The sequence below is a fragment of the Penicillium bovifimosum genome (genome assembly GCF_028826915.1).
Source record: "Penicillium bovifimosum strain IBT 22155 chromosome Unknown utg000002l_segment0_segment0, whole genome shotgun sequence".
Classification (NCBI taxonomy): Eukaryota; Fungi; Ascomycota; class Eurotiomycetes; order Eurotiales; family Aspergillaceae; genus Penicillium; species Penicillium bovifimosum.
The window spans coordinates 2057420-2074527 of NW_026622711.1; the positions used below are offsets into that span (position 1 = coordinate 2057420).

The following is a 17108-nucleotide window of genomic DNA, read 5'->3' on the forward strand; positions in this document are numbered from 1 at the left end:
AAGTACGTGGCAAATGATCTCCTCCCATACGCTGTGTCCTCGATCGTTTACGAGTTGTCTCCACCATACTGTTTAGAGTAACCTGTAAGTAGTTATACGTACCAAGACTCTCAACTCCCGACATCGGTATCCGGGTTGCGCTTTGACCTCCAATCGCGGCGAAGATGGCTTTGCCTTAATTACTCCTACTTTCTGGGTAAATTCATTCAGTGCATATAATGATGTACACAGTAGACCTACAGTGAATGTGTATTGCACCTAACATCCATTCTAAGAATCGGAGTGACCGTTGTGGATAACCGTTGAAGAGTACATAATGAGTATTGCAACCATGGATGTGAAGTTAAGGGAACAGATTAGATTTTTACATCTTGGACGGTTGGACCCGATCGCGGCAATCGGTTGACAAGGACAAGCTTATCTAGTGGAGAACCATGGGCAGAAATTGGGTCGATACACGAGCAGCTGCCTATTTTGTGCATCGGACTTTCCCAACTATTTGGTCTTGGAAACAGACTCAAAACAGCCTAGAAAGAAATACCCCTGATATTCAGTCATTCCAAATTCTTCTAGGTGCATTCTCTCTGAGGCTTCTGTAGATCTATCATCTAACTACGCAATGCCAAGCACATAGAAGCCGCGCTAAGCGGCTACGGTGAGGACTATTGTCGCAGGTGTAGAAAGAACTTTTAGGGCCACAAAAAGCCAAGAACACAATAAGAAGGGGACCAGACGCGACACAATGTGGCTACAATGCAACTTATGCAACAGAACTCAATTGGGAAGGTGGAGAAACACGTGGGTCGATAATTGAGTTTGGAATTGCAGCCGACCTGAACGTCTAGCTAATCCCCCACAGAGCGTTTCATTACTATGTAGTATAAGATTCAGTCCTTCATTATAAAACGTTATGTCAAAATAGGCCTAGACCGCCTTGGTAACCTCAACACTCTCCTCGACGTGCTGTGTGTCTCCAACAACGCTGGCCGCACGCTTGAAGTTGGCGTCTGTGTCGACAAGCTGGTCGCCGAATGCAGCAGCCACTTCTTCAAGGGTCTTTTGTTTGGTTTCACTGTGAAGTGACGTTAGCCTCTGTGCTCTTTTCTGTCTTTGTCATTGGAATATGCGACAGCAACTTACGGGAAGTAGAAGTAAGCGATCACCAGGAAGAACAAAGAGCATCCTACGAAGACGTAGTAGTAGTTCTCGCGAATTTTGGCAAAAGCGCTTGGGCCAGCCTCGGTGACTGTTTAACAGTTAGTAACCGCGTGCATGGATTCTCCCAGTATAAAAGGACAGAACATACTTGCGACGTTGACGATGAAGTGAGACGAGGCTGCAAGACCCATCACTTTACTGCGGAGGGCCATTGGAAGGACCTCGGCACCGTAAAGCCAGGTGGTACTGTTGAGCATACCATCTAGAAAAACCTCGAGTTAGCGATGGAATCATACAGCCGTGAATCCAGGTTCCTTACAGTAGCAGACAACGAATAGGTAGATTCCAAGAATAGCGAAGCCCTTGCCGACGCGGTTGTCGGTGTTCTGGAAACATCTTTGCATCACCGCGGCGTAGATCTCAATCAGCACAATGCCAGCCAATCCAGTCAGAATCATCCTGCAGGTGGTCAGTGATGGAGGATCAGATAATAGTGGTGTTCACTTACTTGCGACGGCCCCACTGGTCAGTCAGGTACTTGGTGGTGATGGAGTTGGACAGGAAGGCGAAAGTGCCGTAGACCGCAGCCAGAGCGAGGATCGTGTGAGATCCGATTCCGAGACTCTTGTATAGAATAGCTGGGATGTAAATTAGCATCTTAGCCAGAACTCACATACTTCCATCTAGAACTCACTCTGATAGTATTGAATGACGTTGACACCGGTCAAACTGGTCATAGTCTGCACAGCAATAGACCTATACATCCCAAGTCAGTCCCGAAACCCTTCACTTCCTCAGATAAGAAGAAAACTCACACAAGAACACGGTGTCTGAACAGCTTGAAGATGGCACGGTAAGAAGTAATCTCTCGCTCCATCTCATACTCAATCTGCGCCTTCATGAGACCAAACTCCTCCTCCATCTCGTGAAGAACCATTCCACGACGAATGCGTGCAAACTCATTGCGCGCAAGGTCCGGCTTGCCAACGCGAATTAGTTGACGCGGCGAGTTGGGCATGAAAGTAGCAAGACCGATAAACATGATAATACCCCAGGGGATCTGAATGGCAAGCGGCAGTCGCCATTGGACAGCACCGTAGGGGGCGTAGCTGCATGCAAAGCCGACCCAGTTGGACATCATGGTTCCGAAGGAGATACCGCAGCCAGATATACCACCGATCAGACCACGGTATCGAGGGTCGGAGATTTCGCTGAGATAAATTGGAACTGTGCCGACCATACCACTGGGATGAGATGAGATGTTAGGTCCGGTAATAAGCGGATTGCTGGGTGTCTGGGATGTATGGCTCACCCTACTGCAAGACCGGCTAGGGCACGGCCGGCGAGGAACATGCCTATGTTGACGGAGGCGGTTTGGATTGTGGTGCCGATTGTTACAATCACACACATCATTTGCATGAATCGGATACGGCCGAGTCGGTCGCCGACGAACGTTTGTACTAGGGCGCCAACTGCCTCACCGGCAATATACACGGCTACAACCTATGACGGTCAGATTCTGGATTTGTTCACTCAAGTTGGAGGTGAAGGAGTGGACTGGACGTACAGCTCCTGTGAGGCCATTGGATGGATGTTCCATATAATCAATCCAACTTTGATGGGCGATCGCTAGTCATTGTTAGTCCGAACGCGAATGGAGGGTATCTTGGACATAACGCACTCGTTGTGGCAATGCCAGTATCGAAGCCCTAGTCAATCATCAGAACATGTTTCCTGCGACGCAAGCTCCTAATCAACTCACAAACAAGAACGTGCCGATGGCAGCGAAGAACGCAATACCTAGCGCATACCAGATTGCCATCTTGAAAGATGCTTTCCTCTCCGAGGAATCAGATGACCGGTAGAGGTATCAAGTGAATTATGAAATCCAAAGTGAAGAAGGATGATGTCGATCACTAGGAAGTACAAACAGGAGCTACCCCGGTATAAATACTAATCAGCTCTCAAGCAGCAGATCAAGCCGGTGTTGATCCGATGAGCCGAGGATGGGTAACACAGCAAGGAACAAGAAATAGACGACACAGACGCCCTTGTTTCGGAGATCGACCGAGAGGAGAACGTTTCCTGGGGAAGCGGGGGACTGGGGTAGACCCTGGATACGAGAGGTACCCACAATCAAGTCAAGAATGCTATGAGGCCATATAGGATTTGTGGGCCTTTTAGCCTTGCAAGACATTCCAGTTCCAACGAAACGCGGATGAGTCCCGGGATCTAAGAGATTTGCGGGGGTCTGGGGTCCCCAGAAATGGACAGTCGGGACAAGAGGGCCCGCTTCCTGCCAATTTCATGCCCTCCCAAGTTCGGGATTGCTCTTTTCAGCATCCTGCCATACCTAATCATCCAATCAAGTTTGCTATGAAGCGAAAACCGCCGGTCGAGCTGACGGCTTGGCATGCTAAGGTTTCCAAGGCCGCTTGACCCCCACGCTTAGTCGTCTGGGCACTCTGGGGTATTTGCACGGCTTCGGCTTGTGATCTTATGATTAGTCTGGTTCGCCCGGTGGCGACATGGGGGTTGGAATGTGGCAGACGTCCTGTAGATGAAACACGTGCTGCACGCGACAAGCGGGCATGCTCGGTGAGACTCCGATGAGCGCGCAAGATTGAACCAGAAAGATTTATAGTTCGTCTGTGGCTGCTGGTGGCTTTGAAACGTCTTAAATGGCCAATGATTAAGACAGCCTCGGTGTTTAGAAACAGCGAGATTGCGAGCCTCTTGAAAGTGCTCCAGAACTCCACGCGGAGTAGTGGAGCCTTGGCGGGCAAGGACCGGGGTAGCTGAATCCATCACAGGCAAGGCTGGAATCTATCATAGTTCAATGGAGCTGTTGTAATTGAGATAATGAGATTGTTCCGCTATTACTCTGCCGGCACTTCTTTGGACCCGAGTTGCAAGATTTGTACTTGGTATGCCAATGTCAATCGAGACTGCTGGACAAGGAACAGGGCTCAATGGCATACGGAATGGCATGTGGACTCAGCCCTATCAATCTCTCAAAGCCAAGAAGCTATGGACTGAAGACATGAGGCAGAACAACCTTGAAGGGTTCAGAAATGTGAGTCCACCCTACACTTTACCCCTCATTTGTTCATCTCCACCATCAACCTGCCTCTTTGGTTCCCATCCATTGGTCATGTCAGTGCGTTCCTGGCACATGAGCTGTTACCGAATATCGCCGACCCTGGGAATAGCTCGTGCGACTGCGGTGGCTTGTTCAACATCCCTCGTGCTCCACTCTACATCACTGCACTATAAGAAACCTTTGCAAAAGGTCGTGGCGCAAAAGGCGACAAAGAATTAGGTGAAGACACCGGCGTACTCATACGTTGTGACAGCGTAGCTGCTCTACAGTGAAACAAGAAAGATCATTCAACGACTCATATCCGGTGGTCATGAAAGGTGTTTTTGAATAGACGAATTCCTATTTCAATTTTCCATTGCCAATGTCATATATGCTCCGCACAAACAGCGAAGCACTTTGTGCAATGCAGGAAACCCAGAAGCCGAACAAGGAAATTGAACAATCTAGAAAACGAGGGCAGCACCCTTGGTCTTCTTGTCACCACTGTAAGAAGAGATAGGTTAGTACTGAGCAGACCCAAAGAGAATGCAGGTGCAACATACCCCAACTCGAAGTGCTTGCAGCGCTTCAGGGCGAGCTGCTTCTTGGCCTTGCAAGCAGTGCACTCGAGACGCAGGACGACCTTCTTGGTGGTCTTGGCCTTCTTGTGGAAGACGGGCTTGGTCTGACCACCGTAACCACTCTGCTTCCGGTCGTAACGACGCTTACCCTGGGCGAAGAGGGAGGCCTATATCACAAAGATCATATCAGCAATGGCTCATGATTTGCTTCTTCCGATGTCGAGGGCACTAACCTTGCCAGCCTTGTACTGGGTGACCTTGTGCTGCTGGTGCTTGTGGCAGTCCTTGGACTTGCAGTACGTCCGGCGGGTTTTGGGAATGTTGACCTGTACGGAAAAATGTCATGAGCATTTGTCTGTGGGCTGATTGTGCCAATGAGATGAGTGTCAAATGTGTTCCAAGCCCCAGTGTCCAGTTCGAGATTGTTGCCGCCGCAAAGAGATCGGCCATTTTGATCCGATAATGAAATCCATGGATGGGGACAGTGCGTGGTTGAAGACCTGAGGTTCATGAGGGTCGTCGTGTGCACCCTGCTAGTCTGCATCATAAAACCTCCATTCTGTCCCCAAGTGTCGATATTGCATGTTTCGCCATCCAAGCTCTTTTCAATGTTGGCTTTCCAGTTGCAAGATGCGGGAATCCGGTGGGAAAAAAACAGACGTTCGCGTGGTGCGTGATGTGGTGGTTTGCGACGAGCGGCGGATTTGATGATTTCGAGGTCGGCCGCACAATGAAAAGAAAATCACACGATCTCTTCACGACTCGGGCATTTCGAATGGTCGGGGCTTGCAGAACACTTTGACATATCTCGTGGGGATGATATCCTTACCATTTTGACTGACTTGGCCGGATAGCTGGGTGGTGGTCGTTGGATTGTCGCTTGTCGGAGAGAGCAAGTGCGGTTGTTGGGTTGTGGGATTGAACTCGCTTAGGCCCTATCGGGTGGACGCTAACCACTTTGAGAAGTCACCGAGCATGGTGCTGAGTCATTGCCGCAATATTGATGCCTGAGGCATACTTGGCATTTTGACAATGGAAATGTTCGTTATCGATCATCATGGCATATTTGATAGTCTGCTAGACAAATCCTTCTCCAAGTACAATACTATCGCCCTTTCCATACCATGTTCGACCTTTCATCAATTCCAACCCCTTCTCATGGCCAACTACCCATTCCCCTTGCGACGGATCACCCAATCTTCTCCACACATTAGAGCGGAGCTCTTGGTTTAGTTCCTCAATCTCATCAATGAGCTGTAAGGCCTTCTTCCTAGCTTCTTTCGGGGAGTCCTTGCCATCTTCAAGCCCACTAGGCGTAACGAATCGAGCAATGGTGATATGCGCGGAGGGAACAGTATACCTTGCCGCAATATCGCAACCAGATCCAGTCACGATGTCATAGAGATCACTCCGCAGATGGTGATACGTGAACTGGTCATCTTTCCCACTATACTCATTGAGATCCTCCTCGCCGGCCGCAGGAACAAAGCTCAGGGCAATAGCAGAAGTATCATAGCTAATCACCGGCTTCACCAATCGGGCACGATGAGTGAGAGTGTAGTTCGCCAATTCTTCCACCAGCCCGCTCTGTCCGAGTGAAGAGGCAACCTCGTCGATCTCGGGTCCTGTCAGTTCTGATCTGATCTCGAGCGTGGTCATGTGTAGATGATCCGGAGGGACGATCCAGAGACCTGGAGACATGGTCAGCGTATTCTCTCTGCATACGCCGGTTTTTGTATATGTACTCACCTGGTCCAATCAATGGACCGATTATTTTCTGGATCTTGTGGACCAATTCACGAATATGCTGTGGGGGCCGCGCCCAAAAGGCAAGGTTGTGTCTTGGATCAACGAAGTCTGTCAACCCCTTCTCTGCCTCGAGGACTTTGGAAAGAATGGTATCTTCTTTCCATTCATGGAATCCACGCTGGCAGATTTGGTTACCGAAAAAGCTGTTCCGATTGGTTCTATGGATCTCATAGGCAAGTTGCAATCGTTTCTGGGTCATTCTCAGCGATTGCCTTTAGACGATTGATAGCTCGATCTTACCGGGTCATTCTCGGAACTAGCGATCAATTCTTGAAACTGATTTCCTGTCGGCAAATATTGTGTTGGTATATTGGCCATTTCGAGTTGGGACACCCCTGGTGATTCTCGTAGCGGGGTAGGAGTACAGCCGTGAGCAGGTCAGATGAGGGGGTTGTATGAGATGAGTTCTGGTCGTGGGGTTGACGTTGGAGAGAAAGTTAGAGCTTTAGTTGATTGCTAAATCCAAACACAGTAGATTCCATTCGGGCATCTACCTACCTAGGTTCTTGGAACCCATCTCTACCTATGTCGTGCACCTGCCCTGTAACTCCACACATCAAAGAATAGTCCATACAGTTTGTATATATCACTGAGGTGAGCGATTGGTATAAAATTTTGAATCTCGCCCATCCGAGTGGGTGCTACTAAGACAATACCAGCCTATAGTCAGTGATATACCTGCTATCTGCTTTCTTCTTAAAAGTCATTAACAAAAATTGCTCTTCACAAATAATCATTCAACATGAGGCTCCGACACGATCAGGCAATAAGGCCGCCGTGGCCCCACCAAAACCCCGCCAGGCTCACATCTTCTCTCCAAAGACTCGTTGACCACCAGTGCTTCCAAGAACATCGCAAGCCACATATTCCCTCGCCCAAAAATCCACCACCCGAGCCTCCGAAGCCATATCCGCAACCTCAAGATGTTGATCAAGTGCGTTCCGCAGCCCCAACACGACTCCGCCCCCCATTGCATCATCGCATGACCCTGAACCGAAACTCCGAAACCCGACAGAGCTGCAAGCTGACATTACACGTTCAAATAGGGTCCGAACACTCACTGGCAAGGAGATCGAGCTCGATATCGAGCCTGACTACAAGGTAAGCTACTCGCAAACCCCGATGTTTTCCCGCTTCTCCCCGCGCGAATCACTTGGCGACGTGTGAAGCAACCCAGGGACAATGTATGTATGCATTTTGAATGGACTTACATTGATACATATGGTTCTGTATAGGTTGCTCGGATAAAGGAGCGCGTCGAAGAGAAGGAGGGTATCCCCCTGTCCAGCAGCGTCTCATTTTCGGCGGAAAGCAGATGTAAGACCCCATACCCCAACCCTACGACCTCGTTTTAGACGGCCCAGACTAATACCTTTTTTAATAGGGCGGACGACAAGACGGCATCAGAATACAACCTCGAAGGCGGAGCCACACTGCATCTCGTGCTTGCCCTGCGTGGAGGATGCGCTGCTGGGTCCATGTAACGCGCTCTTTGTCATTTCTAGATACCATATTTTCAGCAGCAATGTGATTCGGTTGAGGAACACGCACTTTTACATTTTCCGGGTCATGAGTCAGAGCCGTTAGGGCGGCTTTTACGTGGAGTAGCGGGTTTGATCTTGGGCGAGGCGGACATGCATACCGGGCGTCCTGGGTCTAGTCAATATTACTTTTCTGGGGTCATACCAAGGACATTCAGTTCACTTCCCTTACATGGCTCGAGTGTGCCATGGCATGTCTGACCCCGGGGCTGATCCGAGGCTTTCCCTGTTAGTGTGCTTAAATGTGTTGCCCTGTACTGCCTGGCTTACCTATACTATTACTCCCACACGTCTTGCATATTCGCCTATGTTCATACTACTGTCCGATAGCTCAGAAAGAGGTATCGCGATTGAATGGAATTCATGGCCGAATGGAATTCAGCGGCAGGCTCTAGAAGCCAGATCGTATATGCGCTACCCGAAAAATTCATTACCGAATTGAGAAAAACGTAATCGGGTATCTTGGCAAAATGTAACGCCCCGAAATTATAAACAAATGTACGCTGCCAGGAGAATGATATAGTGACGCTTTGGTCAAACACGACGGCGCTTCGACGGCATGAAGATGCTCGGTGGCGCGCGTCGACGAATGACGCGTTGAACGGGTGACGCAGATGATCCGGGGGTCGGCGGATGTGGGGAAGGGGAATGGGGGAGGTGAGTAGAAGGTGAGGACTTTGCAGTAGGGGCGGGGTGAGTAGAAGGTGAGGGCTTTGCGGTAGGCGCGGGAGGAAGTAGATGGGAGTCAGCGCCGTCCTTAAATCCCGGATTGGTGGATGCAGTGACCGGCTTCTTGGTAGCGGATACGTTGCTCGAGCTGCCGGGACTAGATGAGGCGCGACGTGCGTCGATGGTGACCTTATGGATGGGGCGGGGGGTAGCCCCGGTCTGCGCCAGCATAGGGTGCTGGAGTGAAGGTGGCAGCATACCGGGGCGCCTGATGATGCGTTGAGGGGGAGCTTGCGACGTCGATGGAGCTGGAGCCTTTGAGGGTGGCGCTGGTGTCGAAGGCGGGACGGGGCGTCGATGCTCCTCAACTAGGGCAATAGGCGCACGCTTGATCTGCGATGCACGGTTGTGCAGGGCTTTGGTCGGCATTGTGAGTGCGGAACTGATCTTCGCCGACTGGAAAATAGACCTCTTCTTTGAAGTATCTGGTCTTGGAGGGCCATATGAGGTTTTGGTAGCGTCCTGTCTGCGGAGAAAGGCAACTCTGCGTTGTTTCGCGGTAGGTCGAGCACCGGCCATGCGCTTGCTCGTATTCTCGGGGATGATCTTAGGAGTGAGAAGTGCACGTTTGGCGCTGATGCCGTCGATCGCCGTCTTCATCTTTTCCGCATCGGCCTCGAGATCTTTTTGAACCTGGTCGCGGAGATCACAGTACACCCCATACCAATTGTCAGTCTCTTCTGGCATTTGGTATTCATGCCAATTGGGTATGTCGCGCTTGATAAGTTCCAGCCATATTTCTCCATCTTCTTTGGCGAGATGAGGGGATGCGATTTCGAAGGTGTGCTGTGGATCAGACAGGACAGTATTAGCCATTGGTTTACAAATTGGGGTATGTAAAGCCAACAAAGCGCCAACAGAAAGATGAATTGTAGGAGTAAAGTAGAACCTACCAGTTTCTCGGGATTGTGAACATTCATCAGTATGGGACGGGCCAGTGTGTATGGCAGGGCCCCTAGGTCATCCATGTCTAGAATTACAAAGAGAATATCAGTAAATAACTATATCCATCGATAATCGCTAAACGGTATATAACGAAGTCCTTTAAACATACGTTTCACGAAGCGGACAGCCATGGCCGAAGCCATACTGAGAAGCGAGGGTGCCGGCATGGCGCTTATGATGGCACTCGTTTAGACCAAACTGAGTATCATGCAGTGGGTATAAGATGACAGCAAGCAAATAAAAAAAGCCAGGTAAATGGGATGCAACTGGTATATTCCATGCAAATTAGGTTAGGTTAGGGAGGACCCGGAGGAGTCTTTTCGGCTTCAAATAAAAGGCCGGATGATCATTCACGTTGTCGAGCGCTGATTGGATCAAGGCTTCAGCGTGGGCGGTCTTACTCTCTATTGTGACGTCACCTGACACAGTAGAATAGGCAAATAATAGTTATCTTGGCAGCCTATTACTATCACAAGTTGGGTCGCATCACTCATGAGCAGAGAGTCATAGGATATCGACTTCTTTCAGTTTGTCAGGAAAATGGGACAGGTGTCATCCTCTGGGCCCTATTCATATTGATACCTACTATCCCGAGAACAATGAATTGAGAGAAAACGATAGAGTTCATAGTCACCGCGAGTACAGGATGGGCTAAAAGATTCTTTCAACCTGAACACTTGTTCGATTTCAATTTCGGAACTCCGAGGTTATCCTGTTTCAAGGGGACGCCATCTTGCTTTGTTGATAGTGACCATGCTTCTGGATTTCTGCAAAGATAGGGCATTGGAGACTCATTAACAAGTGAGTGACATCATTGGAGGTCTCAGGTCGGAGGATGAGGATCCGAATTCTCTTTCCTAAAATAAAATGAAAGGAAAGGTCTCATGTTGAACGAGGCCGTGTAGTTAGTTCGAGGGATACTTCGAACCATGTGACCCCACTTTGAGCCACAGCAAACAAAACAAACGTCTTGATAGCATCATCCGAGGGGCATATCAACTCGAAGCAATCAGAAATCAACACACCCTGTCACTTGCTTTCATCGTCAAGTACAAGATCTACAGGTATGTTCTTTTTGAGTACAATATCTCTCTACGATGTCCTCCCACATACAGAATATCTGGAGAATTTTTGCCCAACCAGGTCATAACGGGTAGTATCCCGGCATCCTGGTTGCGCGACTGTTGGGGGTAGCTTTGATACCTTCCGCTAACAGACATTCTGCTATCCCGTTGCACCCCTTCCCTGGGGGCTATGTCCGGGATTCGACTCCATGCTTGGAAAGTACTGACGCCAACGTAGAAAATCACAATGGCACCCCGCTCGCAGCTAGAGATCGCCACTTCCTCTGTGATCCGCCTGGTCAAGGAGGAAGCTTCCTACCACAAGGAGCTTCAGCAGCAGACTGAGCGTATCAAGAAGTTGGAGGCTGAGGCTAATGATGATGAGAACCGCGAGTACACCTTGAAGCAAGAGGTATGTCACATTCCTTGGATTGAAGCTTTCCTTCATCCAGATATCCTGCATGGCTTTTAGATCAATGATACTGACATGAGTGATAGCACATGTCTCTTGAAGAGACCAAGAAGGTTCTGCCTACTATGAAACAGAAGATTGCAGAGGCCGTTGCCAACCTGGAAGCTCTGATCGTGAGTGGAGACCCCTTTTTAGCTGGCCATTCGGATTGAAAATTATATTAACCACTTGGATAGATCGAGGAGGGCAAGAAGGGATCTGAAAGCAATGTCGAGCACATCACAGCTGCCAAAGACGCCATCGCCCAGGCCAAGACCGCAGAGCGTGAAATCTCGTGAACGAGATGATGATTACATGAAGGACAAAATAAATACCCACAAGATGGACCTATTTCCATAATATCATTCATTGAATTGAAGTAAAACCTTGCCCAACGCCAGACATAACCCAGGACGCCTTGCTAGTGCTAGTAATGTAGGTGCCAAAATGCATGATCAGGTAGTGTCCATTTTGAAGCCATCCGGGAGTTCCTCTCCTTCCTCGAGTTCAGACAATTCACCATCACTGACCGCAGAGATTTCACCCTCATCGATCATGTCGCTATCCCTGGGAGCAGAGTCTGTCTCGTCGCCCCGGGCAGCCGTGACTTGCCTCAAAGGCGACGCGCTGCGACCAGTTTCAGGCTTCTCAACCTGCAAAGCAGATGGCCGACCCTCATTCTCGCTCTGATGAGACGGAGACGCAACATCGCTATCAGGGCCAGGAGTGGTCCCGCTGCTGTTCTTGCCCTTGGACGCGACCTCCGCATCGTCACCATCTTCGCCCTTCTGCATACCCTCACGACGCTCGACTTCCTCTTTCTCATCACGGATCAAGCGACGGAGCTGCATACCCTCATCCACAATGCGGCCGAATTGCTCACGTCGCTCAGCCCAGGTACTGGCGTAAACTTTGCTTTCATTTTCGAGCTCCGCGATCTCTAGCCGTAGTTTTTGGAGGTTCGCTGATTGATCTTCGCGCGGCTTGAGTAGGCGGTTACTCGTGATTTTGTCCGTCAATTCATCATAGGTTTTCCGCAAAGCGAGGAGTCGCTGCGCCTCTTCGAGCTGACTGCGTAGGTCGGAAGTGCTCTCCCGGACGGACTGCATTGTCGACAGAATTTGTACGCGCTCGGATGCATAGCGCTGGCGTTCTTGCTCGTTGCTGGTGAGAAGGAATTGAATGCGCGCAATACTGCTCTCGAAGGCAGCAAAGTCGAGTGAGACATCGTCGCGGAAGTGGCGCCATTCTTCGAGCCTTTTTTGTTTCTCGGCGTCGATAGCGGTCGCATCTGACTCGGCATCGGCTTGTTCGGGGGGAGGTGTGAGAGGGAGGGAGGATGGCGAGATAACAATGGATGCTGGGTTTAGAAGGCGCTTTGAGATTCGCTTGAATGGCTTTTCTTCGACGTTAAGGAGACGCGACTTGTGGAGCGTATCTGTAGAGCTGGGACGTTAGCATCCGATATGGAGGACAGAGCTGGAGGGGGAGCTGACCTTCCTCAGGCTGGCCCAGCAGCCCGTAAGAAGCCATTTTGTGTGTCTAGTGTATCTAGGCAATAGATCTCGATCACAAAAAGCTGAAAATACTGGAAGCGCAGGATGTCTATAAATGCGATCTCAAATTGTTGGAGGTGGGAGGATCACGAAAAGTGAAGGCGAGCGGTCTGGCAGAACTCCGCTTTTACTTCAATCGACTTTCAATGGCGATTCTTCAATAACCAGCTGCGTTGCCTAACTTGATTCAGTTTGCGTTTACGTATTTTGTTGAAGCCTTGGTCACCCTTAAGGCTTTTGAAGCTTCTGGCTTAATGTCAATTCCCAAGCTCGCAGATTGATCGGGTCCTTGCTTGAAGATCACCCCGTGCTCCGCAATTCAAAGTTGTTTGCAGGCACACTGCACGGCCTTGGTGAAGCCAAAGCCAGCGACCCGATGGACTTTGCTACTCAAGTGTCTAGACTGTTGCCCTAGTTGCTACTTTGTTTGGACCCTCCTTGCGGTCGAATCACAATGACGGAGATGTACTCTGGCCTCCATGTGGGCCAGCGGTTTTCGTCTCTGGAGGACTTCAAGACATCGGTACGCAGTATATCAGTAAGGCAACACTGGGAGCTGCGTGTGGCCCGAAGCAACAAGAAGAGCGTGGTCATCGGTTGCCGATCATCGGCAAACTGCCTCTTTCGTGTGGTCTGTCGCTCAAACAAGAACGCGACCTATATCACTAGTCTGCAAGACAGTCATAGTTGCCGTCGGAGTGCAGAATCTTCGGCAGCCACGCCTGCTCGCTCTGAAGCCTCCCACGTGCGGTTTTTGCTGAGCGAGATCCCCAAGCTTTTCGACATCAAGTCGAAGATACGAGCACAGGAGGTCGTGGATGCCGTGAAACGCTACCATGGATATGACATCTCTATGCGCCAGGCACAGCGAGCGCTCACCAGACTCCAGCCGAGACACGCAGAAGGCGAACATGAAAATACACTGGATCTCGACATGAGCGCAGGGGAACAGCAATCGCCTGAGCGATCCCCGGGGTCACAAACAGGCGGAGCCCAGGCCTTCAGAGAGATATCCGAGAATCGCTGGCTTTCAGAGCATCTCCCACCATCGCTGGTCGATGATGATAACATCTCTCCAAATGAAACCTCAAGCAACCACGTACCTGCGCCAGCACCCAATCCTCAAGCTCTGCCACCACCCATTCCCACGCCAAACCCACCTTCCTTCAATCACGATCCACATTCAATGGGCATCCCACAACCTGAAGTCGGATATCAGACCGCTGCTTCTTTACCGGTAGGAGTGGCGGGTACCCCGAAAGAATATGCCCAGCGCACTGATCACAACGCCGTTCCCCAAATGGTTCTCACCAATTTCAAGATTGAATTTACCTGCACAACCTGTGGGTCACTGAATCAAAGCTTCTTCCCAAACCAGGGCAACGTTACTGGGGCCAGCTACATGACTCATCATACTGTACCTAATTCTAGCAATGCCCCGAGACACACCGGACCTGCTCAGGATGGGGATGGCACTAGCCATGCAGTCGGCGAAAGCTCTGCTTACAATATTAATGCCTCCAACACACCAAACATCCAGAACACCTGGCCTGGTAGTGGTCTAGGAGTCTCAATCGGACCAGCCCATACTTAGCACAGCATGCTAATAGTGAGATGCTGATGATGACCCGAGACGGGAAAAGCGGTTGTCGATATTCAAGTCTTGCACATTCAACCCGAACGGACACGATGACTCGCTGACTCTACGCTTCATCATGCACGAGACTGCATGGCACTCGACGTCTGAAATGATTCGGCCTATCACTTTCAGCCTACTCGATGGGATCCCCTGCCTGCAAATTGGAATGCTCGATCCTGGCCGCGATGGCAACGTTTAAACCAGGTCGGAAGAGGCTATCCTGGAATTCTGTTTCTGTTCTGATCTTGACCATGAGATATCTGTATAGGTTCAGCTTAAGGGGTGGGGGGATAACATGCGACATAACCTAGGACTTGGGACTTGGGGTAAAATCAAGGCCAGTATAGTTACGAAGATACGAGCCACACTGGATCTACGATGATCCCACTTTCCTTTTATGATTGGAAATGAACCCTACACAATACTTCAATACTCTTGCATCTGATCAAGCAAGTCCCTCTAGATAACGAATTGTCTTTTCATATTAAGCCGGCGATCTTGTGCAGAATACCCTCAATTCTGAGGTAACTGAGGTAAGGGTTCAGTGATGTCGGCCTGGGTCCGTCCAATGGAGTTGGAACCGGCAAGGATGCGCCCATGTAAAAACCTCCAGCATAGATCACCGGCCTTAGCAGTTTTGAAACCGCGCCAAAGTTGTGATGCCGGGATCTTTTTCCCAGTCGCACCTTTCTAGTGTTCAACGGCCTTCGCCGCTACATTCCCAAAGTCAATCGAGGCCAGCTTTTGTTTCATGAGCAATTGGTAGACAGAGGAAAAGCCTATCGAGCTGGGGTCGAGTCCTTCCGCGTGGAAGCCCACTCTTGGTTAGGCGGAACGGCGCCATCATGACAGCTCGCCGTCAGCACTCAGGTATCCAGCCAGTCTTGCGGGAGTGCCGCAATGGGGGCCAAAGACTCCTTCTTCGTTGTACACGTATCACTGCCCGTAATATGAGACAGTATGATCGGCTCGCCCAGCTCCACATCCCATATGTCCCCAATCACTCTCGCCCCCCAGTCCCATAGTAGCTGCATCGCCTTCGATCCCCGTCGTCTGGCCCCAACGTTATCCCCTCCTATCGTTCCATTTTCCGAGGAGCCCTGGTACGTAGTACTGTGTAGCCGGGTGCCGAAACCCAGTCCGTGGCATATCCGGATTATTTTCGAGCTGCATAGCTTCCTTCGCCACGAGCATCATTGACTGTATTGGCGATGAATTCAGAACTCTTTTCACATACTTGAAATTCCCCTTTGCATGTTCGGCTCTCATACTATCTATGAGTTCATTTAACATCTTCATGTGTTCTTTTATGCGGACGTCAAGTGGTTTAGCCTCCGGGTCAGATTCGCCTTTGCTTTCACGGGAGTCAGAGTCAGACTCTGATTCAAATCCAGAAAACTCTTGAAACCGGGACTCAAATTCGGAATCAGATTCGGAAGACTCTGATTCAATGTCGGAGATGTCATATTCTGCGGGCATATGCCATTTGTGGTGGATTGAAACGGTAAGGGTTCGACTTTGCAAACAGGGGCGTATGCTGAGCTTGCTCTCGCATGGGAATTGATCCCCGCATCGACCGTATCGTCGCTCCACCGTAGCATCTTGGGAACAGTGGTATATAGACGCATCGCTTTCGCGATGGGTGTAGCCAAAGCGAAACACTCCTTCCTTCGGAATAATGTCCTGAAGACACCACATTGCTGCACTTTGCTGCGATTCAGGATCCAAATACCATTCCTTGTCTGAACACCCAGATTTGACCCCCAGAACATCCAAATCAAGTGTGTAATCACCGTTCAGTATTTCATGTTGGTCCTATGAGAAAGGTGCAGTTAGTACTAAGTTGCTCGCGTAGTCAGCTTAGATTACTCACTGGCTTATTCCAATGGCGAAGGACCTGAATGAAGCTCTCCAAGTCTTCATCCACCATTTTCGAATGACGCTTGCAGAACTTAAGAGTCCATCATATCAATGTCTCTCCGGCACAAATCGCAAACCGGCACATCCATTCTTAAAGACGTTGAGCAAATGAACGTGAGTGAGGGTGAGAGTGAAGGTTGAGAATATGAGATGCGGTCAAGGAGTTCGCGTAACTAACTACATACTGTAACTAGTTAACGTAAACAGAAATGAGGAACAATTGCATCACGTGATTATTGTATTTGCACTAGCGCATTACGCCCCCATCGTCAGGCAGCTTGCCCTTTGCTTGACTTTTAGCTGGAAGCGATAACGTGCCCTATCCTGCTTATCGTGTTGTGATAGTTTTCGCTTTTCTTCATAAGACATAACGGCGGTGTGTTAACTAGCACTGATAGATGCATAGTTATCAATATGCATCTGCTAGTAGTTATGTTGAAGACGGCCATTTGACGGATTCCCTGATAAGTCACAGATCTGCAACACACTGCGATAAGATACTTCGGAGAAATATCCGGATTGTGATTAGTCACATATCGGACATCCGATCGGGGGTCCGATACAGATCCACATCAGGTTCATTCACCAACCGCAATGGGAAGCGCGGTGTGAGCCGACAGTTGTTGGCTTGTC

General features: G+C 49.8%; 8 protein-coding genes across 8 annotated transcripts; 3 read left to right on the forward strand and 5 right to left on the reverse strand.

Moving 5' to 3' along the window:
* Positions 1 to 924: 924 nt before the first annotated feature.
* Positions 925 to 2980, reverse strand: hxt8 (uncharacterized protein; the record flags this gene model as incomplete). Its single annotated transcript, XM_056662710.1, has 11 exons — positions 925 to 1072; positions 1141 to 1246; positions 1307 to 1420; positions 1478 to 1617; positions 1667 to 1796; positions 1853 to 1914; positions 1974 to 2402; positions 2471 to 2661; positions 2726 to 2787; positions 2840 to 2867; positions 2921 to 2980. 11 exons carry the CDS (start codon positions 2978 to 2980, stop codon positions 925 to 927), a joined length of 1470 nt encoding a protein of 489 aa, XP_056524823.1.
* A 1589-nt stretch (positions 2981 to 4569) lies between these two features.
* Positions 4570 to 6948, reverse strand: N7515_001967 (60S ribosomal eL42 domain-containing protein; the record flags this gene model as incomplete). The annotated part of the gene is made up of 6 exons (XM_056662711.1): positions 4570 to 4744; positions 4804 to 4988; positions 5055 to 5147; positions 5923 to 6512; positions 6571 to 6820; positions 6871 to 6948. The coding sequence occupies 6 exons, from the start codon at positions 6946 to 6948 to the stop codon at positions 4705 to 4707; spliced, it is 1236 nt and encodes a 411-aa protein (XP_056524824.1). The 3' UTR covers positions 4570 to 4704.
* A 605-nt stretch (positions 6949 to 7553) lies between these two features.
* N7515_001968 (NEDD8 family protein RUB1) lies at positions 7554 to 8114 on the forward strand (the record flags this gene model as incomplete). Its single annotated transcript, XM_056662712.1, has 5 exons — positions 7554 to 7564; positions 7677 to 7731; positions 7808 to 7814; positions 7866 to 7947; positions 8015 to 8114. The coding sequence occupies 5 exons, from the start codon at positions 7554 to 7556 to the stop codon at positions 8112 to 8114; spliced, it is 255 nt and encodes an 84-aa protein (XP_056524825.1).
* A 591-nt stretch (positions 8115 to 8705) lies between these two features.
* Positions 8706 to 10012, reverse strand: N7515_001969 (elongin A domain-containing protein; the record flags this gene model as incomplete). Its single annotated transcript, XM_056662713.1, has 3 exons — positions 8706 to 9686; positions 9794 to 9870; positions 9955 to 10012. 3 exons carry the CDS (start codon positions 10010 to 10012, stop codon positions 8706 to 8708), a joined length of 1116 nt encoding a protein of 371 aa, XP_056524826.1.
* A 787-nt stretch (positions 10013 to 10799) lies between these two features.
* On the forward strand, positions 10800 to 11659 carry N7515_001970 (putative tubulin-specific chaperone Rbl2; the record flags this gene model as incomplete). The annotated part of the gene is made up of 4 exons (XM_056662714.1): positions 10800 to 10913; positions 11148 to 11321; positions 11408 to 11494; positions 11558 to 11659. Coding segments are annotated over 4 exons (477 nt in total), but the record flags the coding sequence as incomplete, so codon positions are not given.
* A 156-nt stretch (positions 11660 to 11815) lies between these two features.
* Positions 11816 to 12893, reverse strand: N7515_001971 (uncharacterized protein; the record flags this gene model as incomplete). Its single annotated transcript, XM_056662715.1, has 2 exons — positions 11816 to 12798; positions 12857 to 12893. The coding sequence occupies 2 exons, from the start codon at positions 12891 to 12893 to the stop codon at positions 11816 to 11818; spliced, it is 1020 nt and encodes a 339-aa protein (XP_056524828.1).
* Positions 12894 to 13370: 477 nt separating this feature from the next.
* N7515_001972 (uncharacterized protein) lies at positions 13371 to 14510 on the forward strand (the record flags this gene model as incomplete). The annotated part of the gene is made up of 1 exon (XM_056662716.1): positions 13371 to 14510. The coding sequence occupies one exon, from the start codon at positions 13371 to 13373 to the stop codon at positions 14508 to 14510; it is 1140 nt and encodes a 379-aa protein (XP_056524829.1).
* Positions 14511 to 15620: 1110 nt separating this feature from the next.
* On the reverse strand, positions 15621 to 16485 carry N7515_001973 (uncharacterized protein; the record flags this gene model as incomplete). The annotated part of the gene is made up of 2 exons (XM_056662717.1): positions 15621 to 16370; positions 16429 to 16485. The coding sequence occupies 2 exons, from the start codon at positions 16483 to 16485 to the stop codon at positions 15621 to 15623; spliced, it is 807 nt and encodes a 268-aa protein (XP_056524830.1).
* Between the last annotated feature and the right edge of the window lie 623 nt (positions 16486 to 17108).